Genomic DNA, 27,844 nt, shown 5'->3' with positions numbered 1-27,844 from the left:
ATGGCGAGCGGGCAGTCGGTGTTCAAGGGCGCATTCGGCTGGGACGACTGGATCTGGTGGGTGGCCATCGGCTGCGTGGCGCTGCTCATCCTGCTGCTGCTCGTGTGCTGTTGCGTGTGCATGCAGCGCGCCAAGCGCAAGGGCCACGAGCAGGCGCTGGCCTCCGTGCAGGCCCACCAACGACTCACACAGGAGCGCGAGCGCGCCGAGCAGCAGCAGCAGCAGCGCTACCACCAGGCACGCGAGGTCACGTTCAACAACAACAATAACAATGGCTCCAATGGCAACGGTACAACCAATGGTTACCAGCCACCAGGCTTCAACTTCTCCAAGCAGGTCACGGCGGTCCCCCTCGCGCCTCCGCCGAACCGCAAGAACTTGGGGCCGCAAGTCGCCGCCAACGGATACAGGGAGAACCCATCGCAGCGACACGACCAGCAGTTCGTCAAGGCCTACCCGCCTCTCCCGGTGCAGGAGCAAGCGGCGGGACAAGCTCCAGGCCAACAGCAACCCGCGTACCAGGCGCCGCCCAAATGGTTCAACGCACCGCAGAGCCGCAGTCCGCTGAGTCACGGCTACGAGGCCAACGCGCCTCGGCTCAGCTCCGGCAGCTTTGGATACGAGCCGCACACCAGCACGCAGTATCCGGACAGTATGCGGTACGATGACCCGTACCCGACAGGCGGAGGCCCCGATGGAGTTCCCTTCATGTCGGTTACGTCTCCGTCTGCGTCCAGGAGCTTGAAACAGAACCGGAAGCGCGGCGTAAAGCTGCAGAACCAGGTAGGCAGCCAGGAGCAGCTGCCGGCCCCCGTTATCGTGCCGAGGTACACTCGAGCACCGCCCAGTCCATCGGAGGCCAGGGCGAGTGCTGGATCAGGAGGCACCTTGCAGTCCCGAATTGACGCGCTGAGATCTGCCGACACGAACGATATGGTGCACTCGCGGATCAGTATCGGTCCTTCTGATCTGCTCGACTCGTCGGCAGGAGGCGCAGTGAGCACCATTCAGATGCCTCGGGCAATAAACGCGCAGGAGTCGTACGCCTCGGGATCTGATAGACGCTCGGGGTTGCTGGTGGGCAGCGTGCTGTCCCCAAATGCGTCGGCGCTTACATCGCCAGATTCTGTGGAGAGTGGCAGGAGCTACGAAACTTTCGACCCGGAAGCTTTTGAAAGCGCCAAGTCCACGGAACTTGGCGCTCAACTCACACACGGCTCGAGTCGCTCCATTGGCAGCGACTACTCGCTCGGGCAGTTCGAGGACGCTGAAAACTACGTGGCCAACGGCCACAATGCCAGAAGGCAAAACAGTGGCAACGGAGCTTCGAGGACACCGAACCGAGGAGACAACGTCTCGTTCAACAGTCGGGACTCGGTCGAATTTTGAGCTAGCGAGCAGGAAAGATGGGGTCAGTCTTCACCACCTCATGTCGAGGGAGAGTTGAGCAGACAGGAGAGGGCCCGAGTCGTATAGTAGCAATGCCGTATCTAATGTTACTCTAGTTTTGAACCAACGTCGCGTCTACCACCACCGTGAACGTGCACTGCCCGATCCTGTCGACAACGGCGGCAACGCCGCTGTAAAGCTGCTGAGTCCTGCACTGAGTCCCGAGCCAGCCCGAGCCTCATCTGCGTCGACTGTTCTGGTCGCTGTCTGCCGAAGCCCCATGCTGCCACCGTTGTGGCTGTAGCTGCTCCCGCCATCCCCTCGGTTCGCGAACGCCACCGTCTGTTGCAAGAACGTATCAAACGCCGCACTCGGCTCCATCGACAAGGGCTCTGAGCTCTGCAGCAAGCCACAACTTCCGTCAGCGAACTATTAAGTTACCAAAAGCTACAACCTCTGCTCACCGATTCAATGCAAGACACCGTCCGAAATTCCGCGAGTCCCATTGGCCCCGTAGTGCTGGGTCTATAGTGTCGAGGCAGCAGGTCTTTCTTGTTGCCGATCACGAGCTTCGGCAGCGTTTGCAGCGTCGGGAAGGCGTGTTCCTTCCCCGTTGAGGGCACCACGCAGCCCTTGCGTCTCTGCATATTGCTGATCTCCCTGCTCCAATTGCGAAGGTGTTCTCCGCTCTTGGCGTTGCTCAGGTCGTGCACAAAGACGACCCCGTGCACGTCGTGGTAGAAGGCCCCGCGGCTGAGCTCGTACTTGCGATGACCCCCCACGTCCAGAAATTCCACGAAAACGTCGCGTCCTGCGGGCCCCAGAGGCCGCAGCAACACGTGGACATCGCACCCGGTCGTCCACAAGGTCGACGGCTTGTCGACACCCGAAGAGCTGCGACAGATCGAGCGCAGCAGCGCCGTCTTCCCCACCCCGGAGTCCCCCACTACCAGCACGCGAACGCTCGGCGTCTCCATTTCAACTATCAATTGTGCAAGGTATACAGACTGTTTAGTCACCAATTAGAGATGAGAGGTACCCTGTTTACAACGATAGTGAGCTGATAATAATCCCGCATTTGCTGATACTCACCATGGCGGAGGAGTGGGCGTACGAGGAAGCTTCGGACGAGGAGAAGCTGCAGATCGCGCAGCGGTTCCTGCTGGCCAGCCCCCCGGGGCAGATCCACGAGGTGCTGCGCGACGTGGCCAAGCTGGTGCCGGCGCGTGTGCTGCCGGACGCGGCACTGCGAGGCGCGCTGCACGCGTACAATGTCAAGAATTTCCTGCCCGTGGACGTGCCGGACGCGGACTACAAGGTGCGTATACAAGATGACCCCCGCATCACTGGATAGAGGGCACTCTGGTCTTGAATATGAGCTCCCGGATCAAGTCGTGTGGGTTCTGACGATCGGGATATGACACTTTATCGATTTTGACAGATCCTCATCTGCGAGGAAGGAGAAGTGGACGCCGCCCACTACGTGGACCCCATCGGCAACCGCGTGCTGGGCTTCGACCATATCAAGCAGCAGATTGTGGCCGAAGATGTAGCCGAGATCCCCGAGGCCAGAGTCTCGGAGTTCGAGAAGGAGCGGTGAGGGACAGAGAGATTTGTATAGTTTTGTTACAGCTGCTGACGGATGATGCTGTTCTTTTGCAGACAGGAGGTGCAGAAGACGCTGCAGTCGTACCTGCAGTTTGAGTACATGCACGGGTGAGGAGATACATATTTGTATAGGAGGTGGGGTTGTCGGCGTGTTGCTGAATTGTGTTGTTTGCTGTTGGTGTAAAGAGGGACAGCTGGAGTGTACGTGGTGGGCACGAAGATCGTGGTGAACCTCTGCACGGAACGCATCAACCTGCGCAACTTCTGGGGCGGTCGCTGGAAGTCGCGATGGGAGGTGGACCTCACGGAGAACCCGGCGAAGGTCAAGGGCTCCATCCAGCTGCACGTGCACTACTTTGAGAACGGCAACCTGCAGCTGCAGAGCTCCAAGGAGGTGGAGGAAGAGGTGGCGATCCAGCGCCCCAACGGACTGGGGGACGCTATTCTACGCGTCATGAAGGAGGCTGAGGATGACCTGCAGACCAACCTTGAAGATATGTACATCAACATGTCGGAGGAGACCTTCAAGGAGATGCGTCGTGTTATGCCTGGTACGTGTGTCGTTTGTGTTGAGCAACTAGCCGCTGAGTGCTTGAGCTCACCTTGGTTGACGTTGTGTGCAGTGACCCAAACGAAGATGGAATGGAGTCTGCACGCGCACCGTACGGCCAAAGACCTTGGCCGCAAGTAAGAAAAGAGAATGGTGTACAGCTGCGCCGAAAGCTGACGCAGTCAAACAAGTGCAAACACTGAAATGGAAACAATTGTGCAACATGGCACGTGGTACGGCTGGCTTAGTACGCTGAGTTTTTAACGGGGGTGGTATGTTTTAGTTTCTAGCTACTGAGCTCAAGTGTCTCCAGCAACTCGCTCTCACCGGTTTGAAAGTTGGCCAGCTGCCACGAAAGTTTCCAAATGTGCACGACTCCATCGGCGTCACCCGCCGCTAGGAAGTTGCGTTGTCGTGGATTGAAGTCGAGGGTAAACATTGGCGCAGTTGCTGTCTTGGAGGTTGCTGTCGCAGTGCTCTTCGCTGCGCTTCCGTTCGACGACGAGGAGCGGACTAATGTTGAAGCAGACCCAGTAGCTGGGTCTTTGCCACTGAGAACCAACACGGGGCTTACGCGATCAACTTTCAGGTCGAACACGTAGACGTTGCCATCTTCGCTGGCTGCAGCAAAAACCATGGGGCGTGTACGGGACCACTCGGCAGCATAGAGATAGGCTGCTGACGGTGCTACCTCAAGCGAGAGCAGCAACTCACGCTGCAGTGTTGAGTACAAGCGCGTAGTACCATCTGCGGACGCAGTGAGGAAAACACTTTTGCGGAAGGGCGAGAAACTTGCGTCGTACACAGGAGCGCTGTGAGGCTCGAAGACGAAGTCCATTGCGCTCGGGAAGATCGTTGCTGGGTCCAGTCTGGCTTCGTACACTGTGGCGAGTGTCACCTCCTTGCTGCGCTTGGCGGACGCGTACGCCTCCACTTGTCGCCGTGCTGCTGGAATCCTCGAAGTTGGTAGCTTGCTCACAAGTCGCGCTGCTGTTGCTGTCCACTTCTTCTCGCCCTTAAAGTCCGACGAACGAACGTTTCCAGCAGCTTTTGCAAAGCACCGAGCAACGACTCCACCCTCAGACCCAACGACGAAGGCACGACTGGCCCTGTCGATACTACTGAAGGCGAGTGCTTTGCCACCGATAACTGGCGTCCGAGTTTCATCGCTGTTGCCTTTTCCACCTCCGAGTCCTTGGGGCAGATGCATGACGTAGCCCTCAACGGGGAATGCGAGCTTGTCTTTGACTCGCCAAAAGAGGATTTTGCCGTCGCCACTGACACTTGCAACCTGCAAGCAGAAGAAGTATTAGCAAATCTGCCTGTGGTGGAACTGCTCGTGGGTCTTACGTTGTAGTCTGCCGTTTGAATGTCGTAGACCCATGCGACCTTGGTGACGGGCTCACGGTGGAAGTAGTCACCAATCCCCGACGAATAAAAGCGGTAGTCCGCCGGCTCGGTATCCCAGACAAAGACCTCTCCGTTAAAGGAGCCAGCAGCGAAGATGGACGGGTTTTGCGGGTGGAAGGCGACGCACATTAGTCCGCTCTATGAGAATATAGTCACAGGTAAACGTCAGTGCTGCCAAGCTAGCAATGGCTGAGAAGAAATCACGGACTCACCGACGTTTCGAGCACAAGGGAGGGCTTTTGCGGGTTGAGGTCTGACTGGAAGACGTTCCACAAGCAGAGAGCCGAGCGGTAGTTGCACCACCCTGAGTGATCGAAGCGTCCGTATGCCACTGCAATTACAGAGCCCGTTGCGTTCCACGACACCCCCGTACACGACAACTTCAGCGAAGGCGAAGATGCAGCTCCGTTTGTGCTCGCTGTGCCTTGTTGTGGCTGGAAGTACGTGTCGTAGTCGAACTGCAGCCGGAAGAGCTTGGTGATGTCCTTCTCCTCCGACTCCTCCAAGTATCGCTCCAGTCCTGTATCAACATCGCAAGCATTAGCATCAAAATCCTTGAGAAGAGAGAGCCGCAACAGCTAACGCACCGCTGAAGCAGGAGCTGGTATGTCCGTTTTTGGCCATTTCTCGCAGCATGAGTGCACCAACACCCTGTAGACACTCGGAAACGCGACGCTGGTCCTCTTCCTGCTTGTCCGAGGCTGCGTCTTTGCCTTTGCCTTTTGTCGGTGGTTGTGCTTGACCCGTTTGCGTGGAACTCGAAGCCGTGGCGTCGTCCGTCTGGGCCTCGTCCTCAAACATCTCGATCTCCACCGTTTGAGCGCAAACCTCCGCTGTCTGCTTGGTCCGCTTGGACTTGAACCGCGCACAGCCCAACGTCACGTCCTGGAACATGGTGGCTGTGAGTCCTTGAGAGCAAATCGCCAAGTGCGACGAGTGTGTCAATGCTCGCGGCCTTTCGTACAAGATACTTTTTCAACATGGCTACACTGAGGCACTTCCACTCCTGGCTCTTATCGGAGAAACACAAGCATATAGTTTTTGATTATCGTTTGTGCACATATCTACTGCTAACTGCACTGCCTACCAGGACGGAGTGGAAGCCGCCTCGGTGCCACAGTCGTCGCCACAGCCCACACCGCTCGAAGCGATGGGCGTGGGGGCCTTGCCACGCATCGCGGCGCGGAACAGGTCTGCCTTGTGCTGCTTGAAGAGCGTCTTCAGGCCGCCGCCGTTGAGGAACGCCTCCTCGAGCTGCGTCAGCGAGAAGGCCACCTGGTGGTCCTTGACGCTCACCACACGGTTGCGCAGGTCCACAGTCACCTCCTCACCCTCAGCAGCAAGCTCGTGGAACTTCTCGTCGGTCACGACAATGCCCAGCAGCGCGTTGTTGGGCTGGTTGCGGGCGTAGATGTACGCGAACGACTTGGCGATCACAGCCTGCACACCCACGGCCTTGAGGCAGATAGCGGCCTCCTCACGAGACGAACCGCTGCCGAACGCTGACCCAGCCACGATGATGTTAAAGCCCTCCCTGACCTTCTGCGGGAACTCGGGGCGCACGTAGGCGAACGACTTGGCAGCCAGCACGTCCAGCTCGGTCTCGCACTCGGCGGGCCACAGCGGCGACGACTTGTTGAGACCCATGAACTGAGCCGGGATCACGGCGTCCGTGTCGATGTTGTCGCCGAACAGCTGCACCTTGCCGCTGAACTTGGGCGGCAGCGCAGCCTCCAGCTCAGCCACAGCAGCCTGCTCCTTGGCGACCTGAGTGTCCTCCGCATCGTCGGCAGTTGCCAGCACGGGCTTGGGCTCGTGCACCGTGTACGACTTGATCGACTTGGACGGCGACGGCGTGGAGGCATCGGGTTCCACCCAGTTGCGGTAGCTGTCGAAGTCCTCCTTGTTGATCTTGTCGAGGTACGGCAGCGGGTCCACCACCTCCATGTCAAAGCTGGAGGCGGCCACGACGGCAGCCGAACTCAAGTTACCGATGGAGCCCCTGCCCATCCGGTTGCGGAAGTTGCGGTTCTGACTCGAGAGCCACACCTCGTCCTCACCGGCCACATCGGCGCCAATGCCGACGCAGAAGCTGCAGCTAGGTACACCGACGGTGAAGCCAGCCTCCTCGTAGATACGCACGAGTCCCAGCTCCTTGAGACGGGCGACGATCTCCAGACTTCCAGGGGTGACACGACGCTGGCCAGTAGCCGACGGGCGTTTGCCCTCGAGCATCGCCTGCTGCAGCACCATCGCGCCCAGGATCAGGTCCTCCTGGGTGGTGGTACACGCACCAATGAAGCATCCATCCAGCTTCATGCCGAGCTTCTCCTGCACACTCACGCAGTTGTCCGGCGACGGGTACAGGGCAATGAGCGGCTTGACATCAGCCAAGTCGATCACATGGTGAGCAGCGTACGTGCATCCCTCGTCAGGTTCGAAGAACAGAGCCTCGTCAAAGTGCGAGTCACGGCCTTCAAGCACGCGCTGCGTGATGGCATCAGCCTGGAACACGCCGGCAATGCCGCCGAACTCGGTGCTCATGTTGGCCACGGCGAACCGCGCGTCGTCCGAGAGGTACTTGAGTCCCGAGCCGCCGTAGTACACGGCGCGCTCGAAGGCCACCGTGTTGCGCTTCAACTCTCCTAGAATGTGGAGGATCACGTCCTTGCCGCCGATGCCGAAGCGCGGGGCGCCCACGAACTCAATGTAGCAGACCTCGGGCACCTTGAACCACGTCTGGCCCGTCACCAAGGGCATGACGACGTCGCCAGCTCCTAACCCAGCAGCAAAGGAGCCCATGCCGCCAGCACTGCACGTGTGGCTGTCTGCGCCAATGACGATCTGTCCTGGCTGCGCGCGCTTGCGGGCGAACTCGGTGTGCATGATGGTCGTGTTGGCCGGCTGGAAGTCCGTGAGCCCGTGGGTCTTGGCGAACGTCGTGGACATCTCAATGAGCGCCTTCTGCTTGGGCAGGTGGTTGACCCGCGGGTCCACCGTGTGGTCCAGCGCCAGCCAGAAGCGGTCGGGCCGGTGCAGCGGCGGCCGCCCGATGGCCGCGTGCATCGTGTCCATGGCCTGGAACGTGAGCTCGCTGGCGATGGTCCAGTCCGCCTTGACGCAGAGCACGTCCCCCACGCGCACGAAAGGCTGCGAGAGGCCCACGGCGTGCTGGCACAGGATCTTCTCGATCACGTTCATGGGCGGAGCAGCGGAGGTCATGCTGGACAAGTGGAGAGGTGCGAGTCCGGTGGTGCGTCGCGAAATGGCAGAGGTGGAGGATGGAGTGAAGGGAGATGGGCAATTGGATGTGATATTTGATGCTTGGTTATTGTAGTGATGTGGAGTTTGACAAGTAGATACTGTGGTAGTATAATCATTTAACGTGGATGAGATATATGATGACCTGTGGGAATTAGTAGTATAACAAATATAAAAGGTAGACAGGTGTTTGCGCATACGCTCTTTACGATTTTTATGTGAGCCGTGTTCAACTGCGTGGCTGCAGTTCTTGTGGTGCAGGGCAAGACGTTGCGTTTTGTGCATTCCACAACCAGTTTTGCATCTGAAAGAGCTGCTCCAATTGCGGTCTTGCACTCGCTATCGAAGAACAACATGTCCATGAGCAGTCTAGATACTTTTGTCCAAACGGAGCCATGCTGTCTCTACGAAGCGTCAGCGGTGTACTCGAGTCCGAGGTTCCGACGGACTTTGTCCATGATCTTCATGAGACCCAGCGATTCGGCGTGCGAGTACTCGTTCCGTTCAATCTGCTGACTCTTGATGGCCTCCGTCACTGCCTCGGCTTCGTAGAGGAAGCCCGAGTGGTGGTCGCTCGGGTTCGGCCACGGGAAACGCGACGTCTTCTCCATCTCGCTGCCGGTCTCGTCATACGTGACGACCGAGATCTCCATCGTCGCGTGTGCTGGCGGCTGGATGAAGATCCGTCCTTTGGAGCCTGTGATCGTCACGGTCTCACTGATCCTCGCGAGCGTCGAGTACTCCACCGTGGCGAAGCGCTGGCCGCTGTACTCGAGCGTGATGGCGTTGTACACGTCCACACCTTCGTCGCTGAGCTTTCCTGCCGTCGTCACCTTCTCAGGATCAAAGCCAAACACCATCGTCGCAGTAGCCAGGACGTAAATGCCGATGTCCAGCAAGCCGCCGCCGCCCAGCTCCTTCTTCCAGATGCGGTCGTTGTCAGCTTTGAACGGGACGCCGAAGGTGGAGTGCACGTGGTGCACGTCACCGATGCCCCCGTTGTCGATCAGTTGGCGCACAAAGCGAATCGCTGGGAAGAATCGCGCCCACATGCCTTCCATGAAGAAGAGCTGCTTCTGCTGCGCCAGCGTGATGACCGCTTCTGCCTCCTTCGCGTTCATGGCCATCGGCTTCTCCACCAGCACGTGCTTGCCGTGGTTTAGTGCCAATAGCGCGAGCTCGCAGTGCGTCGGGTGAATCGTGCCGATGTACACCACGTCCACCTCCGGGTCCGAGCATAGAGCCTCGTACGACTCGTACGCGTGAGGAATATCTGCAGACGACAGCATCAGTCTGATGCTCGACAGTCCAGGCAAACAAGGTTGCTCGACGTACCATGCTTCTTGGCAAACTCCTGGCCTTTGTCCAGCGAACGAGCGGCGCAAGCGTGGAAAATGGCGGACTTCAGAGGTTTCGCGTTGCTGACGAAGGTGTGCGAGATGCGGCCGCAACCGAGAATGCCCCAGCGCAGAGGAGCGGTGTCGCTGCTTGCCATGTTTTCGGATGTGGAGTGTGCGACGGAAACGAGAATGACGACAAGATGATTGTCAACATGCAGGATCTCCACTTCGATTGCTCATGAATTGGTTGTGGTTGAACTTTACGGCCTACTTGTACGTGTGCATCGACTGACCTACTTGGCGTCGGCCGGGTATACCAACCCAATGTCCTTGCGGATGCTGTCCATGATGGTCATGATGCCGAAGGACTCGTCTAGCGAGTATTCCTCAGCCTCAAGCTGCTTCGATTGGATGGCCTTCGTGACAGCTTCGCCTTCGTGAAGGAACCCGGAGTACCCGCTGTCCGGATTCGGCCATGCGAATTGCGTCGTAGACTGCTCTTCTTTGCCGGGCCCAACGCTTCGGATCACCGAGACTTCGGTTGCAAGATGCGCTGGCGTGTGAATGTGAATGCGACCTCTAGTTCCCGAAATGGTGACGGTCTCACTGAGCTGCGCCAGCATCGAGTACTCGATCGTAGCGAAGCGCTGGTCGCTGTACTTCAGCGTCACCGAGTTGTGAACGTCGACACCGCCATCGTTGAGTGTGCCAGCCGACGTCACCTTCTCCGGCTTCGTGCCCAGCACCATTGTGGTGAAGGCGAGAGGATAAATGCCAATGTCGAGCAGTCCTCCTCCACCCAGTTCGTTCTGCCACAGACGCTCTTCGTTCGGCGGGAACGGGTAGCCGATTTCGGCGTGGACGTGGCGGACCTCGCCAATCTCGTTGTCCTCGAGCAACTTGCGGACGAAACGAATGCTCGGGAAGAACCGCGTCCACATGCCTTCCATGAGGAAGAGCTCCCTCTCTCTCGCCAATGCAATCAGCGACGCCGACTGCTTCGCGTTCATTGCCATGGGTTTCTCCACCAACACGTGCTTGCCGTGATTCAGAGCCAGCGTCGCGTGTTCGCAGTGCCACGGGTGAAGTGTGCCGATGTACACGACGTCAACCTCCGGGTCAGAGCACAGAGCTTCGTACGAGTCGTAGGCACGAGCGACACCTGGTCATTGCAAACGCTGTGATAAGTGCCAACGGCGATAGTTTGAGTCGCAGTTGCATTGTTACCATGCTCCTTTGCGAACTCCTGTGCATTGGTTAGCGACCTGGCGGCACACGCTTGGAGCGTCACCGTTTCCAGAGGCTTGATAGCGCCAGCGAAAGCTTTCGAGATGCGGCCGCAGCCGAGGAAGCCCCAGCGGAGGGGAGCGGTGTCGGCCATGCTTGTTACGAGAGCGGATACTCTTAGCGACGGTTCAAAAGCGCAAGTGGCGAGGCCCGTGACGTTGTTGCCTATCGACCTGATGCTGCCTGCAGCAATGATTCGTGGTTGAAGCTTTTAATCACGCTGACAAATCCTGGAGGCGATGTCTTTCTCGACGAGAGCTCCACGCAAGCAGGAGGCTTCTACTAATGCTAGGAGCTACCGAGGAGAACGCGCAGGACGTACACATCGGCGTTGGTAAGTTGTCTCGGAGCCCATTTTCAATGGCATCTCGGATATTTGTCCCGTGAACGGGAGCTGCCGACTTCGTTCAAGCCCCATAAGCACAACAACACCGTAAGCAGGGAACACCTTTGATTCGTGGTTGAAGCCTCCATCATGCTGACACAACACCTGCAAAAGATACATGTATGCCGTCACTGGCGGTGAGTTTTGACGCAAGCTCGACCTGTGCATGTAAACCTTCATTCGCAGGCATGAGCAGCTTCCTTGGCGGATCAGATGAATCTGCTTGGCAGCCAACATCTAAATGAGTCAGATTATAAGTCACACTCTCCACTTTCCTACAAAAATCAAGTATCTTTCCATCTATCCGCTATAACAAATCAATTCTCAATTGACGATCAGGATACGATACTACCGGTATCACATCATTTTGAGATTTTCCGCTTACCTCATACACCATGAGCGCCCCTCTCCGCTGGGGTTTCCTCGGCTGCGGCCGCATCTCGTCGGACTTCGTGAGCGCCATGAAATCCCTGGACAACGTGACGTTCCAGGCGTGCGCCGCCCGGTCGCTGCCCAGCGCTCAGGCGTTCGCCAAGCAGCACGGGATCGCGAAAGCCTACGATACGTACGAGGCGCTGGTGTCGGACGCCCACGTGGATGTCGTGTACATTGGCACGCTGCACCCGTGGCACTACGAGCACACGGTGCTGGCTCTGAGCCACGGAAAACACGTGCTGGTGGAGAAGCCCATGGCTATGAACGCCACCCAAGCATCGGCCGCCATCGCCCTCGCCCGAGAGAAGAAGCTCTTCCTCATGGAAGGCATGTGGACCCGGTTCTTCCCGGCCATCCGCCACGTGCGCCAACTGCTGGCGGACAAGGAGATCGGAGACGTCCACCACGTGCACGCGGCCTTTGGCTGCGCGTTCGACGTCGACAACGCCAGAATGTGGCACAATGAACTGGGTGGAGGAGGCCTCCTCGACGTTGGCATCTACCCGCTGGCGTTTGCCACGATGGTGTTTGGAGCCAAACCCGAGAAGATCACGTCGGCCGGCAAGCTCAATGATGGAGGAGTGGACATTTACAACTCCGTGACGCTCGAGTACAGTGGCAACCGCTTCGCTACTGTCGAGTACACGATGCTGGCCACGATGGAAGAGACCGTCACCATTGTCGGCAGTAAAGGACGCATTCACCTCCCCGTGCCGGCCCACACGGCGACGGAGGTGAGGGTGACCAAGTACCTGGACGACGGCTCGCAGAAGGAGTCCAAATCGCTGTTCCCGTGGCCGACGCCAGCTCCTGGTGCTACCTTTAACTACGGCGGCTCGGAGGGCTTCCGCTATGAAGTCGAGGCGGTGGTCAAGGCCATCCAGAGCAAGCAGCTCGAGAGCGAGGAGTACTCGCTGGACGAGTCGCTCCAGATCATGACCATCATGGACAAGATTCGCAAGGATCTCGGACTCGTGTACCCCGCGGACACCAAGTAGGGCATTACTGTTGGTAGTGCTAATGTGCTGCATCTCGTAGCTTTAAGCTGCGGTTGTTGTTCAGAACAGCCAAACAAGTTGAGTTCATGAAATGACTGTGATCTCTGGTTCTCCTACTCGTCTGACTGGAAGGCTGCACGTACACTGCCTACATTGCATCCGATCATTGCGCAGCAGGAACAGCTTCAACCACGAATCAAGTCTACACTCATCGGAAGTTTTCCAACTGGTCCAGCTTCAACCACAATTGCACTCGAGAAGTAGCTGGACAAGCTCACAATTGGGTTTTGTGCCTGGTGAAGAGGGTGATCTCAATGGGTGCTGACTCGCAAACTCCGCTGCGCTGGGGGTTCATCGGTTGTGGCAACATCGCCAACGACTTTGCCAATGCCCTGAAAGGCGTGACCAGCGAGGAGGCGAAGCTGTCTGCATGCGCAGCTCGATCTCTAGAGACCGCTGAAAAGTTCGCGAAGACGCATGGTACGTCGACAGTGAATGCGGTAGTTCTGCAAATGTATTGCCACTGATCGTCTTGACACTTGGACTAGGCTTCGCACGCGCGTACGGGTCGTACGAGGACTTGTGCGCTGACCCAGAGGTGGATGTGGTGTACGTCGCCACCATCCACCTCGTGCACTCTGAGCACATCGCGCTCGCATTGAATCACGGCAAACACGTGATAGTCGAGAAGCCCATGACGTTGAATGCGAAGCAAACAGCGTCGGTGATTGAGCTGGCCAAGACCAAAAAGCTTTTTCTTATGGAAGGTGAGAGAGCAACACATCAGCATTAAAGTAGCTCGCTTTTTCGACTAACAATCTCGTGCCATGAATTTTCTGCAGGGGTTTGGACGCGCTGCTTTCCTTCGATCAAATACGTTCGCCAGCTCATTGCAGAAGGGCAAATTGGCGACGTTCACCACATCCACGGCGGCCTCGGCCTCGGTTTTGTGACTTCGGAGACCGAAGCGAACTTTCGTAGCTCGTCGGGTGATGGAACGCTTCTTGGTCTCGGGATCTACCCGTTGTCATTCGTTACGATGGTATTTGGTACCAATCCGTCGAAGATCATTGCCACTGGGAAGCTGAGCACTGGAGGAGCCGACGTGTATGGCTCAGCCACCCTCGAGTTTGGCGAGAACCGCTTTGGCACGATCAACTTTACCGCCTTAGCTGAGCTTGGCAACTCCGTCACGATCACGGGTAGCAAAGGGAGAATTCACCTTCCGTCGTCAGCCCACAATGCGACAGAGGTCAAATTAACGCAGTTCCTCGAAAACGGCTCGCAACAAGAAAAGACGGTCCTGTTCCCGTGGCCAGCATCATCACCGAACATCGCCACGCCATTCAAGTACCCAGGCTCGGAAGCTCTCGTGTACGAGGCCGAGACTGTCATCAAGGCAATCCAAAGTGGCCAATCACACTGTGAAGAATACCCACTCGAGGAATCGTTGGGTATCGCGAAAATCATGGACGAGATCCTAAAGAATATCGGAGTAGTTTACCCTACTGCCTAAGGAGAGCATACTCGTGGTCCAGTATTAAAAGGGTTAAGAGTGTGTTTTTCGGCTCGCTTCTCCGAATGATTTATTTACAGTGAGCATTCACCGGAGGTAGGCGCGCTACAAGGTTTCTATTCACCTTCATCCTGAACACTTTTCATCGCGATGCGTCCTATATGAATGACTAATCGCCCAATTGCAGTGTTTGCATTGTTCATACAGGAATGGATTCTGCACTGGGACAAACTTTTTGTTTGTTTGAGTGGCACAACTATTGTGTGGAGCACTGCGGAGATACGCAATAATACAGCTCTGATCGGTGTCTATTTTAATAGCAAAAAGACTTCATGATTGAAAACGGAACTGCTACGGATTAGATGACGCCGACACAAATGTCTGGTGCTCTGCTCTATTGCGGCCTGGAGAATCGATTGTTATGGAGTACAGACCCTTGACATGTGATATCTGATAGCACTGGAATCTCACACAAGATGTGGTGGGCCACTGGTGGCGGAGCCTCTAACATCTACAAGATGTGGACGCTGCAGCTGCTGGGGCTGGATCTCGAGACGTAGTGGAACAGGAGCACCAGTCGGCAATTCGCTCTGCATCAGGCATCCACGCTCCAAGATCGTCACCCGCAGTATGACCAAGTGGGCTACCATCATGATTATCTGGGTGGCAGTTGTCGCCGGCATTGGAGCAACGCAAGAACTTCGAATGCTGCGAGGTGCTGTCGTGCAACACAAGACAAACTCGTCTTCCTCTGGCAATCAAGAGCTCATCAGTGCGAGCAGCCTCGCCCACACCATTTCAGCTTTGAAGGCGAACGTTCGATGCTTCAACAGCTTATTCAACTCGAGGAAGTGCGTCTACTTGCCAACTAAAGCGCCGTAAGAACGTTTAACACGAAAACATGTCAAGAACATCTTGATTACTGCATTCGCTTCAAAGCAAAGGTGGTCGCTCGGCTCTTAGCGTTTTGCCACCCAGAAAACGTCACGCCCGTACGTCATAGCAACGCCAGCGGTCCACGAGTACATTTTTCCCTTTGATGATCTACAAAAGTGCTACCCGAAATGACCTAACGTTTGCACCTCGACCAGGCAGGCCTCATTTCACTTTTCATTTTCCTATCTGAAGCACAAGCCCCTCAAACACCTCTCGTCATGCGCACCTCGCTTAGCATCACCATTGCCGCCCTTACTGCTGGCCTTATCTTTGGCGACGCAACCGCGACGACTGCTCTGCGCGGCATCAATGACGTTAGCTCGGAGACTCGCAAGCTCGATGAGGTTGACGGCTCTGGATCGACTGCTCCCCTCGATTCTATCGACGGCAGCTTGGCTGGACTGGAGGAAAAGGGCGTCCGCCCAGAGAACAATGGCTACCAGAAAACGATCTGCCAGTTCAACTCGTGCTGGAAGGTCGACATTTTCACCAAGTAACACCGTCGACTTTATCAACTACGTTGGTGTAAGGCCTACGAGTTGTAGCCGTCGTCGAGTCCGTAACGCGAAAAGTATACCTGACGTTTGACGTTCATTCCTGGTTATTTCCTTAATCTGCTTCAAAAAGAGTTGAACGAGCGCTAGCTCGCCATCAACGCAATACCGTGCGTAGTTGGCTCGTAGGGTACAAAACTACCCCAACTTTCAACAGGGAGAGACGGAATTCGCTTCTCTTCGGAAAGTTATAACCCCCCCCCCCCCCCCCCCGAAGTTCACCGAAACCAATTCCTTTCTCCATCATCACCAGAAACCACTCTTTCTTAGCAGCATGCTGAACGAAATCCATTATCCAGATGCCTCAAAGGTGAGGTGGTAGGTGGCCCCACGTCGCCGGAATAGGTTGCAGCTAGAACGTAAGAACAAATTGCTTCCCCACTACATGTAGACGCACGCACCTGGGGACTGTGGGCCAGCAGGCATTCAACGTATACGGGTCACCTCCAGACTTTTAATCGCCCACACTTAATGGCGACCAAAACACCATCCTCCTTCCTTTCAGTACAGTCGCCGCTGTGCTATCGCTCTTCAATTACCAACCTCTCAGCCAAACACAAGCGGATTTACTCTCGTCAGCGTGGCGTCTCTCGTTGTTGCCGTCTTAGCGGGATCGGGACACGTTAACGCTGCTCCAACGTTTTGCGCCGTCGACAACATGAGCTCCAGCACCAGCAAACTCCATGAAACCGACGGCTTTGGCTCGGTTTCTCCATCCGTGGACGAAATCCACCAGGAACTCGCGGTCTGCTGACCGAGCGCAAGAATCCAGAGAGCGAATAGTGCTGGAGCGAGAGCCTCAAGGTGTTCGAGACCGACGCCAAAGTCGAGCACAACAAGAACAAGGACGGCAAAGTGGACATGCAAGCCCTGATCCAGCACATCGTGACCACCGCGTCGATCGTCAAGACGCTCAAAGGTCTGTAGCCATCTCTCACTTCAACATGTAGGATGTAGCCATCCATGTCACTTTTCTCCCATCACTCACTTCACTGTCCTCAAAAAGAGAATGCGATCTTATTTTTAGAATCTTTCGTACTTAATCCGTTAAGTACGCCCCCCTATCTGAAACTATAAAAAGCGCACAAGACGCGAAGCCCCACAAAGCGCTTCCTCCCGGCTAAGCTAAGCTTAGCTTCGTGCGTTGCTGTCGGTTCGGCTTCACTTCCGCTTTGCCCCCCTGGCAGTGCATTCGACGCAGCTGGATCTCACGGTTCGTCTCGTACGATTCCCTACTCTTACCGCCTCGTACTCCCCGCACTAGACGCTTCACCATGAAGTGGCTCCGCTCGGCCGAGATGGAGTACATCTCGCTCATTGTGAACGAGGACGCGGCCCACGACTGCGTGCAGAAGCTGGGCGACCTGGGGGTGCTGGAGTTCACGGATCTGAACCCGGAGCTCACGCCCTTCCAACGGCGCTACGTCAACTACGTCAAGCGCTGCGACGAGATGGAGCGCAAGCTGCGGTACTTCGAGGTGGAGCTGGCCAAGTTCAGCATCACACCTAAGCCCGCGGGCTCCATCGACCAGTTCCTGGCAGGATCAGCGGACATCCGCTACGGCTCGCAGGACACGGCGGCCCGCGCGCTGGACACGCTCGAGCGGCTGCTGGAGGACAAGGAGCAGGAGCTGCTGCAGCTCAACTCGATGCATGAGAAGCTCACGCGGGAGTACAACGAGCGCAAAGAGCTGCAGGAAATCATCTCGAGGGCCGGAGAGTTCTTTGAGATTGAGAGTGAGTTGGTTATTTTGTGTGAGTATTTTTACTGTTGCTGACTTTTTTTTTAGTTCCTGAGGTGCAGGCTCGTCGCACTTCGCGGACAGGCTCGAGGTCTGGGGGATACAGTTTTGTGGAGGCGTCCGCTGGAGCGGGAGGAGAAGACTCGTCCACACTGCGCTTCCGCAATGTGACGGGTGTCGTGCCGGCTGATGAGAGACTCAAGTTTGAGCGGATGATCTTCCGGACCACTCGCGGCAACTGCTTCACGCGGTTCTCCCCCATTGAGGAGCCCCTGGCGGATCCGACCAATGGCCAACCGGTGACCAAGCACGCGTTCGTGATCTTCTTCCAGTCGACTTTTATTGAGAACAAGCTGCGCAAAATCTGTGACGCCTTCCACGCGCGGCTGTACTCGCTGCCCCCCATGGACGACCGCGCTGCTATTGCGCACCTGATCCAGAGCAACGCAGGCGAGCTCAACCAGAGCAGCCACATTTTGCGTCGCAACCGTGAGAGCTGCGTGCTGCTGTGCCGCGACCTTGCAGAGACGCTCGAGTCCTGGAAGTGGTCGGTCTTGCAGGAAAAGGCTACGTACCACGCACTCAACATGTTCCGTGCTGACGTAAGTGGCATGCTGCGTGCTGAGGGTTGGGTCATTAAGGAGGCGCTGTCAAGCGTGCGTCGTGCTGTCACGCGAGCGCACACAGCGGCGGATGACAAGTCCATGCCGTCTCTTGTGGACAGTGTGGCCAAGCCGTGGCCTGTGCCGCCCACTTACTTCGAGACGAACAAGTTCACAGATGCCTTCCAGGCCTTCGTGGAGACGTACGGTTGCCCTCGATACCGCGAGGTCAATCCGTCAGTGTTCACGGCTGTGACGTTCCCGTTCCTTTTCGGCGTCATGTACGGCGATATTGGCCACGGCCTCTGCGTGCTGCTCTTTGGACTGTATTTGATCCTGACGGAGCGCCGCCTCGAGCACCCAGGAAGCATGGGCGAAATGACGGCGTCGATTTACGGTGGCCGATACATGCTGTTTATGATGGGCGCCTTCGCCATGTACGCTGGTCTCATTTACAACGATTTCTTCTCACTGCCGCTGAACTTGTTCGGCTCCAAGTTCGCGTACCCGGACTGCCTTGAGTCTCACGACCGTGAGGCGAAGTGTGTGGCTGAATACATTATTGACGGCAAGATGACGTACGTCAACGCCACAGACGTATCTGCTGGAGATAACGTGTACGCGATGGGGCTGGATCCAGTTTGGAAGACGTCTTCAAACGAGCTGCTGTTCTTCAACTCGTTCAAGATGAAGATCTCCGTCATCTTCGGCATCATCCAGATGACGTTCGGTATCCTCCTCAAGGGCTGGAACAACATCTACTTCCGTGACTACTCGACCTTCTTCTTCGAGTTCGTGCCCCAGATCGTATTCGCCGTCTCGCTCTTCTGCTACATGATTGTGCTGATTGTGATGAAGTGGAGCATTAACTGGACTGAGCGCATGAAGCACGAGGTGTGCCCGTACAATTACGCTGGCGAGCACACTGGTTGCCGTCCGCCTTCGCTTGTGAACACGCTTATCAATATCGCGCTGGCGCCTGGCAACGTGGTGGACCCGCTTTACGAGGGCCAGCTTGAGACTCAACAGACGCTGCTAATGATGGCATTCGTCTCGGTGCCGGCCATGCTTCTCATCAAGCCCATCTACCTGAAGATTCAGCACGACCGCACGGCACCACCTGTAAGCCACCACGTAGACTTCGATGACGAAGCTGAGGAGCGTTTGGTGACGCAGCACCACGGCAACTCTGGAGGCCACGGTGGTCACGGTGAGGAGTTCGAGTTCGGCGAAGTGGTCATTCACCAGGGCATTGAAACCATTGAGTTTGTGCTGGGCATGGTGTCGAACACTGCGTCGTATCTGCGTCTGTGGGCCCTGAGTCTGGCTCACTCGGAGCTGGCCACCGTGTTCTGGGAGAAGACGATGCTGTCTACCATCAACAGTGACTCGTTCATCGCCATTTTCATCGGTTTTGGCGTGTTCGCGGCGACGACGTTCGGTGTGATTTTGGCCATGGATGTGCTGGAGTGCTTCCTGCACGCGCTGCGCCTGCACTGGGTGGAGTTCCAGAACAAGTTCTACAAGGCTGACGGCTACAAGTTCCACCCGTTCTCGTTCAAGCAGACGATCAAGGACTCGCAGCAGGTCTAGACAGCAAGTGAATTGAGTGGAGTCTCGAAAGTCGACCCCGCCCGAAGAGCAAGATCCGACACGAAACCCCCACCCACCGATTCGCAGGTGGTTGGCTCAGAAAAAGAGAACCTGAAGTTGAAGCAGACACTGAGCACTTATAGCAAGAGAAGGAGGCAGGAGAAGGAACAGGTCTGCGGTGCATATGGAAGCGTACGCGTCTTCCCTTTTTATAATAGGACTTGCTAGCTTTTGATCCCCGCGTTGGCTTCTCTCTCCTCGTCACGTCCATCTCCTTGCAGTATCCTCTCCACTTGGTGAAAAGGTGGTGCCATCCACCCTCGTCTATTACTTGGACGCCTTGGACGCCTTCTTCTCCATCTCGCTAGAAAACAAAAACATCAGCTCTTGCTCTACTCTACCCACCAAGTGCAGCTCACATTTGCTGGACTTGTTTGCGCAGGTTGCTGCTGGCGCTCAGGTCCTGCACCCGGTCGAGAGCCTTGCTGTCGGCGTAGAGGTATCCGGCTCCTCCGCCAATGAGGACGCCGCCAGCAATGGCAAAGAATTGCACGCGCTTCGGGAACGGACCCAGCGCTGAATTGCAGCACAACACCAAGCACAAATGTGAGGATTAAACTTGTGCACAACTCGTAATAATTCGTGGTGTTGTGTACTGGTGGCGGCGGCGAGCACGGCGGCGCCCATGGCACCTCCCACGCTCGAGCAGTACTCGAGGTCGCTCCGTCGACGGTCCATCCAGATTTTCTCCTCCAGGGTGAGACGCTGCGGGGCGCGCGGGGTGTTGGCAGCGGGCGTCGAGCTCATGGTCCTTTTGCTGGGTGTCTATGTGAGGCTGCATTTGGATGAACTGTACAGTAGTCAGTGTCAAAATGCAACACCACATTTTGGATGTTGATACGGTACCGCGGGTTGCAAGTTAACTCATATCAGTGCTCTAGAAATTCCTTGTTCTTCAGCGGTACCCGTTCTCTTCAGCTGAACAGCACCTTGTTCTCTTCAACGTGAGGCAAGCGATTCGTGTGCGGCAAGTGAATATTTGGTCCTCGGTGGCGAATGTGAGTAAATTCTGGCGCCACGACCAGCATGATTCCGCTTAGGCGTTGAGACCGTGTGGCGCTGGCCTGAAGGCGAGACTTTATCCCCAGTCGTCAACTTCGACGAGCACTTGTGTCCAGTGGGTAGCAACGTCGACATCAACTCTGCTGCCGTTTCCGTGGTTGGCGTGACCAACGTAGCATGGGTCTTACAAAAAGGACGAGATGTTGTCGTCAATGATTTCAGTAGTTAGCACCACTGCAAGGTAGGAAAACCTAAGTTGGACTCTTAAGCTTATAGCTGAGGCTGGCGTATGGCTGCTTAGCACTGCCTAGGGCGACACGCAATGGCCAAGGAGCATGCACAGCACGGTTCGATTTGAACGATACTTTAGAAAGATAACGCAAATAATTTAAACGGTTCAAAACTACACGCCTTTCGCCTCCTGCTCTCAGTTGACACTGTTGTGCTCGTGGCTCAAATGCCGCACGTGCTTCGTCTGCGGTTCCTGGACAAACCCGTAGCCTGGGTGTCGCTTGGTGGCGAGCGACAGCGTCGGTGTCTGTGGGGTGCGAGGGATGCACGCGGTCGGCGTGACGGTCATCGTGGAAGATGCCGGGGGCGCCGAGGAGTTGATCTGGTTGGGGTTGGTCGAGTACACATCCATGAGGAAGTCCATAGACTCGTCAAAGTCGGGGACGGTCTCCTTGACAGCGTTGGTTTCCCATGACGACGGGTAGTTAGCGTTGCCGATGAACGCACTGGAGATCGTAGACGTGCTGAGGTTGTTGAACTCGGCGGTAGCCATAGCAACCGAAGTCGCCATAGCACTGGAGAGATACGGGTGTTGTAGTGAGTTGCTCATGGGCATGGCAGGCAGCGAGGTCGTTCTCGCAAGGCCAAGGGGAGTTGCTGCCATCGGGGCACTCACAAGGTGAGTGGGGACCGGAGTCATGAACCCCATTGCGCCGGGGTGGGGCGAGTGGTGGTAGACGCGCGTGTGCACGTTAACGTAGGGAGACACAGTCGGTTGAGAGTACCTCAGCACACCTGGGGCGGTAATGCCGGCAGACATCGGTGGAGACTGAAGAGTGCCGTTCCGGTTGCGGAGACCGCGCATGCGGCGTGCCATCTTCTCCCGGTACTTTTGAGCGTGCGTCTGCGTTTGACGCACGGTGCGGGTGCCCACCATTTCGGCGATGGCCTTCCAGGGCCCCTTGGGGAACGTTTCCATTGCGCGCAGAAAGCGCTCGTGCTCAATCTTGGTCCACGTGCCCGAAGCCTTGACGACTTCTCCATTGGCGTCCAGCTGCTGCTGTTCCCGGTCTAGGGACTCGGCGACGCGCACGGTGCCGTCCTTTACGATCAGCAAGTCCTTGCGGTCCAGCTCGGGAATGGACGAAGTGGACAGCCGGAAGTCGTCGTACTCGTCGTTTGCTGTGGTGCCCTTGACGTCGTTGTGGTGCTCCTTGTCTTCGTGGGCGCGCAGTTGCTGCCGCTCGGCCATTCCGAATGACATGAAAGTACTTTGGTTTGTTACTTGTTGGGTGAAAGTTGGAGTGAGTCGACAGCAAACTGACTGGAGTATGCCGCGATTCGTTGAGTGTATATGAGGTAAGTAGGTCAGGTGGTCTGGTTGCTACCGAAGACGAAAAAAAGAGTCTGTCGGATCGGGGAGTCTGGTAGTCGCGTTGATCGGCGACTGTGTGGTACTGGTGGTTTCTACAACTGATCGTTGGTCCCGCAGCAGTGAAATTCGAGAATGAACAGCTTGATCCGTTCCCTGCTTTTCTCGGCCCCTCTCCTGTGTCTGGTTGCAGCGGTGGCACAAACGCTTGACAGCCGTGATACTTTGCTGATAGCGCAGCCCGCGTGCGTGACTGCGCCGGCTGGCATCTCTGTGCTTGCACTGTCTATGAGTTTGCTCCGCCCAAGTTGGAGGGAGCTGCGTCGGACAACGCGCTCAAGAAATCGAGGACGAGCCGCTGGGGCCCACCAAAAAGCCGTCGCTTGTCAGTGCGTGAGGGAGGAAAGAGGAGGCGCTTCGTTTGCTCGGGGCCGCGCAAAATCCAGCATTCGTAATGCCCGGAGCTGTTGGTCCACCCAGCCGAGCACCGAGGCCGGTCACGACGGACAGGGCCCAGCGCAAAGCTCACATTTTGCTGAACCGGGCGCCCAGTTTTTGATTGTTTTCGTTGCCAGGAAACAAGATGGCGAGCCAACAGGTGGTACAGTGGCAACGAGCGTGTCAATCAGTGTGCCACGTTGAAACGGACGACGCGCATAGCGAGGACAAGCGGTAACCCTGCAAATATTACGGAGCATAGGTAATATGCCGATATTCGACGCAGTTAGATACTAGCGTGTTAAACAGCTCACGCTATATCATGGTTGCATGCGCTCGTACAGTGTGATGTCCGTATCCTACGGCCATCACACTGCCATCAGTCGAAGTTGCCGTTTTTGCACGGGGCAGTCTCAGGCTCTGCCTGACCAGGGGCAACGGCAAACCGACGGCAAAAGTGCCCGCGGGCGTGGGATGCCAGGCAGCGGCCGACGCGGTGTCGTCTCGTCCTGGTGGGGACATGCGCGGACTCTGCCGTGACGAAGCTTGCGAAGTCCGGCGATGTAAGTGCCCCGCGCACGAATTTTTGCGATGCGAACTTGATCGCCACTACACCGCAGATGGCCACTCCAGCTGGAGGCGCGCTCTCTCTGCTGAGCTTTTGCTCCACCTGGAGCTTCCCGCTACTGGGATGAAAGATGCGGAGATTGGGCGTCCCACCTGCATAGCTCAAAAGCAGCACGTGCTCGGACGACGGCCAACACCATCGGGTGCAATCGGAGCAACCAAGTGTTCCCCATCGCACTCGCACAGCAACAGCTTGGTCAACTTCCGATGCCACAAATGTTACTACACATCCTTTCTGACGCTTGCATCAACTTGTTGCCCCCTCAAGTCCCACGTTCGAGATCGAGTTAGCCCCTTCTCGCTCCACTGCGCGCGAGCATCGGAAAAGCGGGGCGGCTCAGCCCGGTCTTTGACGATCGTAAAGCTCTCTAGATCTTTTGCCGACATCGAAAGCGCCCTCTATCATTGCTCGCGCAGTTAGCAACAGCAATGTGGGAATGCCGTCGCGAAATCGCCGCACGACCGCTCAGCACTCTTCAACGATAAGTCCAACGAAAGCACAACTGTGACAAACGCCTTGCTTGGTTGCTTGGGCGGACCATCAGATCATGGTGTGGGCGAGGGTCTCCTTTGCCGAAGATTCGGTCAAGTCTGTCGTGGCGGGTCAATGAACGGCGCCGTGTACAATAGACTGCGTGTGAGCCGGTTTGACTAACCGTTCTTCGTAACTCGCCAGCGACAAGTAGCCGCGCTAGAGCCGGATTCGTCAATGAGGTCACCAGGGCCCCACGGCCCCAAGTCCACGTTGAAGCGGCCTTCTTATTCACGCTCATGCTCTATGCACTGACAGGTCGGTCACCTCCACTCCTACTTTGCGCCTGACCAACGCCGCCAAGTATTTTTTCTGCTGCGTCTTCGTCTCACTTCGTGTCCTCGTCAACTTCAGGAGACAACTCGCGTGTTTGCTCTGTCGTTGGCTCCCACTCCTGCCCATCGGTGGCGTCAATGCGGACTCCTTTACCAGCAGCACCTCGGAGCGCTATAGTGTAGTGGTCGATTGCGGGCCGAGCCCGGTCACTGCGTTGCCAGCCGTCGAATAACGAAAATTGTCACGTCTTGAAGAGCTTGCTCTGCACTCGGTGGTCCGCCAGCTGGAGGTGCTTTCGGGGCGGCCTTCTCGGTGAAAAGCCAGTCGATCTGCTCGCACGAGAAGCTCTGCGACAGCAGGTCAAAGAACTGGTGCTCCATCGGGTTGCGGGAGCGATGCGCCATCAGCACCAGCGTCTCCGGCGTAGCGGCTAGCGCTTTGAGAGATGCCACGAGCGGCGCGTATCCTTCCGGATCGTATACAACGTCTGAGAGCACGAGCACGTCTGGTTGCGGCGGCAGATCGCGCGGAGGCTCTCCCCAAAGATGCGGCCTTGCAACAGGGAGCACAGCAACGTCTCCTTTAACAGAGCTCTCTGACGGACGTGCTTCGCTCGACTCGTGAAAGTTCAAGCGGATGTTGTACTCCAGCAACGGGATAACTTCCTATGCACGTGTAAGCATCGCCAAGACGAAACCAATGATGAGTACGTCGGATCTACTCCTCGAATACACGAGCAAAAGGTTGCAGCAAGCCGGTGCTTGCGTACCTGCATGTCTGTGAGGGTGACCCGCGCGCCCAGCATGGCACAAAAAATTCCAACAAGGCCAAGTCCGCTTCCAAGCTCCACCACTTGCTTTCCAACGAGTAGTTCTTGCCGCGCAGATAGATAACGCGTTAACACTAAGCACGAGTCCCATAGTTTGCCTCCGATGCCTGAACAACGGCCATATAGGTCGAGGAGACACAAGTGCAGCACCAACCAGCATTAGCCTCATCCCGTTGACTACACGTACCATCCCAAAACGAGAAGCAATGCTACGTACCCAGGTTCCCAGGTGACTCGGCAAGTAGGATATCATGTTGTAATCCTTCGCCCACCACAGCTCGGCAGCAATGCACACCGAGGTCTCCCGTGATTCCGTCCTTCAGGTCCCCACCGACAGGCACAACCGTAAAGGGTAATGACACGACGGGAAACAAGTTCCACGTCGCTTTGGATGCCTCATGCACGCCAATCTGAAGCGCGACGGGGTTCGACGAGCAAGTTTGGCTTGCTTCATCTCCGGCCACAACAGCAATCCGGAAGCTCGCCTTGCCTCGGTCGTTCAGCGCGAGCTTGCCATTCACATCAGCACTTCCCGCATCGCCAATATTCGACGGGTCCAATGGCTCCTGAAACACCAGCTTGTACCTGCCATCGGTGTTGTTTCGCAACGAGCACTGCAGATAAATATGCTCTCCATTCCTTACGTAATCCCGTCGGAAGAGTCCAAACTCGTTGCCAATATTGACATTCACGTCGAAAAACTGGTCCAGCGGAACTTGCGACGGCAGCAGACATCTATCACGAAAAAAGCACGAACGAAAGCATAAAAATTTAGCGTCCAAGTGTCCGTTCCTCCAAAGCAAGCGCCTGCTGGTGCCCGTGATCCCCACGTACCCGAAGTTAACTCGGAGCTGCTGTTTGTCGTGAACCATCTTGCCCATCTGCTTGACCTCGGTGGCAGCCACCTCGCGGTCCTTCGCCAGATTCTTCCGCAGCCGACGGCGAGCGGGCACGCAGTACTGGAAAACCGTCGGGGCATCTTTCTCCCCGTTGTCGAGCACTTTGTTCACCAACTGCAAGGCCGCCTCGAATCTCTCTAGGTTCTCCAGCGCCACGAGTTTACGTAGGAGCGCCTTCTCGTTCCTTGGGTTGTGCTTGAGTGCCTGCGTAGCGTCTGGAGATGACAAACATTATATTTTGCAGTTGTTTAAAGGTGTAATTATTGTAGCACAAGGTGCAGCGTACCGTGGAGTGCAGCAGCAAAGTCGCGCTCCTGGATGGCGGTCTGCGCGCGATTCGAGTGCAATTGCGAGGCCGTCAGAGCCTTCCACGAGGCCGCGTCGCCAGGTTCAGGCGCGCCAGAAGATGGCCTATCATCTCCTGCAGTTAGTAGCTCGATTGCGTGCGTGTAACTCGTTCGCGCGGCGTCGTAGCGCCCGTCGGCATAGAGAGCATTGCCTTGTGTCTGGAGCGCTTTGACTTCGTCCATTGTATTACGCAGCGACTACCGGTGCTAGAGCCAAAGGAATCGGGGCGCTGACATTTCACGAATGATGTGCACCACATAACGGAATGTTGAGCGTATCTTTTGATTGACAAGCATTGGTGCTGATTCAAAAGCAGTGCTGAAGCCGTAGCTGCAGTTGCAGCTGCAGATACTAGGAGCACATTTGTTTGATAGTCTATAGACGTTGGTGGTATATTGCACGTGGAATGAAATAGGTCGTGCTGCTGGTATTGCCAAGGATTATTCGATTGGTTTAACGGATCTTGTGAAGCCTGTTTCTGCTTAAGTTATTGACAATGTCGCTGCTCTGAACGAGTACGACTGGCGCTTGTGTGCTGTCCGCGTGGCCTAATGGATAAGGCATCGCCCTCCGAAGGCGGGGATTGGGGGTTCGAGTCCCCTCGAGGACGCTTTTTGCGAGCTTCGAGCAGAAGTGTAGTGGGTGATCATTTCGTCACATTTTTGGACACTAAACCTTGAGATCAATGTGCGCGTACAGATCGGATAGACCAGGATGCAGCAGCGGAGTAAATCCGACAGCCATTGTGCTCTATTATTTCGTCGACGCAAAGGGAGAGCCCACTAGCACTGGTGCCTTCATTATCAACACTAGACCCCCAACATTGCGCTGCCTTGGACCAGGTGGAGCTGCACCCGCGTTCATCGCTCGTGTAGTACTGCCACTGGTGAGACCTACCAAGATGGACAACCCTGCTTTGGTTTCGATTGCTGACGAGACTAGAGCCGCCTAGAAAAGTGCTTGTGGCCTTCAGGCTTCGTGACGTTGTGTACTCCGAACGCCTGAACAGCAACCTGGAATCTGCCAAGCTCAATCTCTCGCCCGAGTACCTAGCCAAACTGGGGTCACCCCTCATGCATTCACTGGCTGAGACCCGATCAAGGGTCAGCCCGAGTACGTTATCTTGTCTGCTAAAAGGAAACCTATTGGATGGTCCATCAAAGCCGAGCTTCAACGGCTTACTAACGTGCGCAAATATATTCGGTTGAGGGGCTCTGGATGATGTAGCGAGGCGATACTTCAGTGCTGCGTTGACATTGCACGTAAAATGTTCAACGAGAGACGACTCGGCGATCCTCCAGTGGTTACATTCCCGCACCTCAGAAAAATGTATATGGACAGCGCTGCAGTGGTTGCATGTACATACGACGGACGAGTGCATCCACCAAGCAATGGAATTGGCTGCTGGCTTGGGTTTGCATGTTGTCGAATGGTTTCACGTGAATCGGCATGTACATGTATCATAATTTCATTATCATCATTCACTTCAACATAAAATGGATACATTTCTCCCTAAACCAATATCACGCGCCAGATTTTCTCTCACTTGCATGTCAAAATGCAACTCACGATCGCGATCTTCCTCCTGCGGCACAAGTTGCCGGTCAGTGAGCAAGGAAAGGTA

The 27,844-nt window shown here is 56.2% G+C and overlaps 14 protein-coding genes across 14 annotated transcripts; 6 read left to right on the top strand and 8 right to left on the bottom strand.

The window, feature by feature from the left end:
- KRP23_14429 (uncharacterized protein) lies at positions 1 to 1,389 on the top strand (the record flags this gene model as incomplete). The annotated part of the gene is made up of 1 exon (XM_067885250.1): positions 1 to 1,389. The coding sequence occupies one exon, from the start codon at positions 1 to 3 to the stop codon at positions 1,387 to 1,389; it is 1,389 nt and encodes a 462-aa protein (XP_067737444.1).
- Positions 1,390 to 1,524: 135 nt separating this feature from the next.
- On the bottom strand, positions 1,525 to 2,366 carry KRP23_14428 (Small GTPase LIP1; the record flags this gene model as incomplete). Its single annotated transcript, XM_067885249.1, has 2 exons — positions 1,525 to 1,788; positions 1,854 to 2,366. The coding sequence occupies 2 exons, from the start codon at positions 2,364 to 2,366 to the stop codon at positions 1,525 to 1,527; spliced, it is 777 nt and encodes a 258-aa protein (XP_067737443.1).
- A 116-nt stretch (positions 2,367 to 2,482) lies between these two features.
- KRP23_14427 (F-actin-capping protein subunit alpha-2) lies at positions 2,483 to 3,688 on the top strand (the record flags this gene model as incomplete). The annotated part of the gene is made up of 5 exons (XM_067885248.1): positions 2,483 to 2,707; positions 2,831 to 2,985; positions 3,052 to 3,105; positions 3,184 to 3,548; positions 3,621 to 3,688. The coding sequence occupies 5 exons, from the start codon at positions 2,483 to 2,485 to the stop codon at positions 3,686 to 3,688; spliced, it is 867 nt and encodes a 288-aa protein (XP_067737442.1).
- Positions 3,689 to 3,833: 145 nt separating this feature from the next.
- KRP23_14426 (Cytoplasmic dynein 2 intermediate chain 2) lies at positions 3,834 to 5,851 on the bottom strand (the record flags this gene model as incomplete). Its single annotated transcript, XM_067885247.1, has 4 exons — positions 3,834 to 4,838; positions 4,898 to 5,095; positions 5,170 to 5,477; positions 5,545 to 5,851. 4 exons carry the CDS (start codon positions 5,849 to 5,851, stop codon positions 3,834 to 3,836), a joined length of 1,818 nt encoding a protein of 605 aa, XP_067737441.1.
- Positions 5,852 to 6,040: 189 nt separating this feature from the next.
- On the bottom strand, positions 6,041 to 8,179 carry KRP23_14425 (putative aconitate hydratase; the record flags this gene model as incomplete). The annotated part of the gene is made up of 1 exon (XM_067885246.1): positions 6,041 to 8,179. One exon carries the CDS (start codon positions 8,177 to 8,179, stop codon positions 6,041 to 6,043), a length of 2,139 nt encoding a protein of 712 aa, XP_067737440.1.
- Positions 8,180 to 8,622: 443 nt separating this feature from the next.
- Positions 8,623 to 9,713, bottom strand: KRP23_14424 (Trans-1,2-dihydrobenzene-1,2-diol dehydrogenase; the record flags this gene model as incomplete). Its single annotated transcript, XM_067885245.1, has 2 exons — positions 8,623 to 9,491; positions 9,554 to 9,713. 2 exons carry the CDS (start codon positions 9,711 to 9,713, stop codon positions 8,623 to 8,625), a joined length of 1,029 nt encoding a protein of 342 aa, XP_067737439.1.
- A 138-nt stretch (positions 9,714 to 9,851) lies between these two features.
- Positions 9,852 to 10,939, bottom strand: KRP23_14423 (Trans-1,2-dihydrobenzene-1,2-diol dehydrogenase; the record flags this gene model as incomplete). Its single annotated transcript, XM_067885244.1, has 2 exons — positions 9,852 to 10,720; positions 10,786 to 10,939. The coding sequence occupies 2 exons, from the start codon at positions 10,937 to 10,939 to the stop codon at positions 9,852 to 9,854; spliced, it is 1,023 nt and encodes a 340-aa protein (XP_067737438.1).
- Positions 10,940 to 11,625: 686 nt separating this feature from the next.
- Positions 11,626 to 12,663, top strand: KRP23_14422 (Trans-1,2-dihydrobenzene-1,2-diol dehydrogenase; the record flags this gene model as incomplete). The annotated part of the gene is made up of 1 exon (XM_067885243.1): positions 11,626 to 12,663. One exon carries the CDS (start codon positions 11,626 to 11,628, stop codon positions 12,661 to 12,663), a length of 1,038 nt encoding a protein of 345 aa, XP_067737437.1.
- A 314-nt stretch (positions 12,664 to 12,977) lies between these two features.
- KRP23_14421 (Trans-1,2-dihydrobenzene-1,2-diol dehydrogenase) lies at positions 12,978 to 14,179 on the top strand (the record flags this gene model as incomplete). The annotated part of the gene is made up of 3 exons (XM_067885241.1): positions 12,978 to 13,143; positions 13,212 to 13,430; positions 13,506 to 14,179. The coding sequence occupies 3 exons, from the start codon at positions 12,978 to 12,980 to the stop codon at positions 14,177 to 14,179; spliced, it is 1,059 nt and encodes a 352-aa protein (XP_067737436.1).
- Positions 14,180 to 15,333: 1,154 nt separating this feature from the next.
- Positions 15,334 to 15,612, top strand: KRP23_14420 (uncharacterized protein; the record flags this gene model as incomplete). The annotated part of the gene is made up of 1 exon (XM_067885240.1): positions 15,334 to 15,612. One exon carries the CDS (start codon positions 15,334 to 15,336, stop codon positions 15,610 to 15,612), a length of 279 nt encoding a protein of 92 aa, XP_067737435.1.
- Positions 15,613 to 16,943: 1,331 nt separating this feature from the next.
- Positions 16,944 to 19,606, top strand: KRP23_14419 (V-type proton ATPase subunit a2; the record flags this gene model as incomplete). The annotated part of the gene is made up of 2 exons (XM_067885239.1): positions 16,944 to 17,406; positions 17,460 to 19,606. The coding sequence occupies 2 exons, from the start codon at positions 16,944 to 16,946 to the stop codon at positions 19,604 to 19,606; spliced, it is 2,610 nt and encodes an 869-aa protein (XP_067737434.1).
- A 327-nt stretch (positions 19,607 to 19,933) lies between these two features.
- KRP23_14418 (uncharacterized protein) lies at positions 19,934 to 20,413 on the bottom strand (the record flags this gene model as incomplete). The annotated part of the gene is made up of 3 exons (XM_067885238.1): positions 19,934 to 19,970; positions 20,026 to 20,182; positions 20,263 to 20,413. The coding sequence occupies 3 exons, from the start codon at positions 20,411 to 20,413 to the stop codon at positions 19,934 to 19,936; spliced, it is 345 nt and encodes a 114-aa protein (XP_067737433.1).
- Positions 20,414 to 21,095: 682 nt separating this feature from the next.
- KRP23_14417 (Myb-like protein J) lies at positions 21,096 to 22,151 on the bottom strand (the record flags this gene model as incomplete). The annotated part of the gene is made up of 1 exon (XM_067885237.1): positions 21,096 to 22,151. The coding sequence occupies one exon, from the start codon at positions 22,149 to 22,151 to the stop codon at positions 21,096 to 21,098; it is 1,056 nt and encodes a 351-aa protein (XP_067737432.1).
- Positions 22,152 to 24,350: 2,199 nt separating this feature from the next.
- Positions 24,351 to 26,402, bottom strand: KRP23_14416 (Protein-lysine methyltransferase METTL21D; the record flags this gene model as incomplete). The annotated part of the gene is made up of 5 exons (XM_067885236.1): positions 24,351 to 24,809; positions 24,914 to 25,080; positions 25,191 to 25,708; positions 25,808 to 26,087; positions 26,159 to 26,402. 5 exons carry the CDS (start codon positions 26,400 to 26,402, stop codon positions 24,351 to 24,353), a joined length of 1,668 nt encoding a protein of 555 aa, XP_067737431.1.
- Between the last annotated feature and the right edge of the window lie 1,442 nt (positions 26,403 to 27,844).

Source organism: Phytophthora ramorum (genome assembly GCF_020800215.1).
Source record: "Phytophthora ramorum isolate Pr-102 chromosome Unknown Phyram_PR-102_s0021, whole genome shotgun sequence".
NCBI lineage: Eukaryota > Oomycota > Peronosporomycetes > Peronosporales > Peronosporaceae > Phytophthora > Phytophthora ramorum.
The sequence above is the reverse complement of the archived record's forward strand: the minus strand, read 5'-3'. Positions and strand labels throughout refer to the sequence as shown.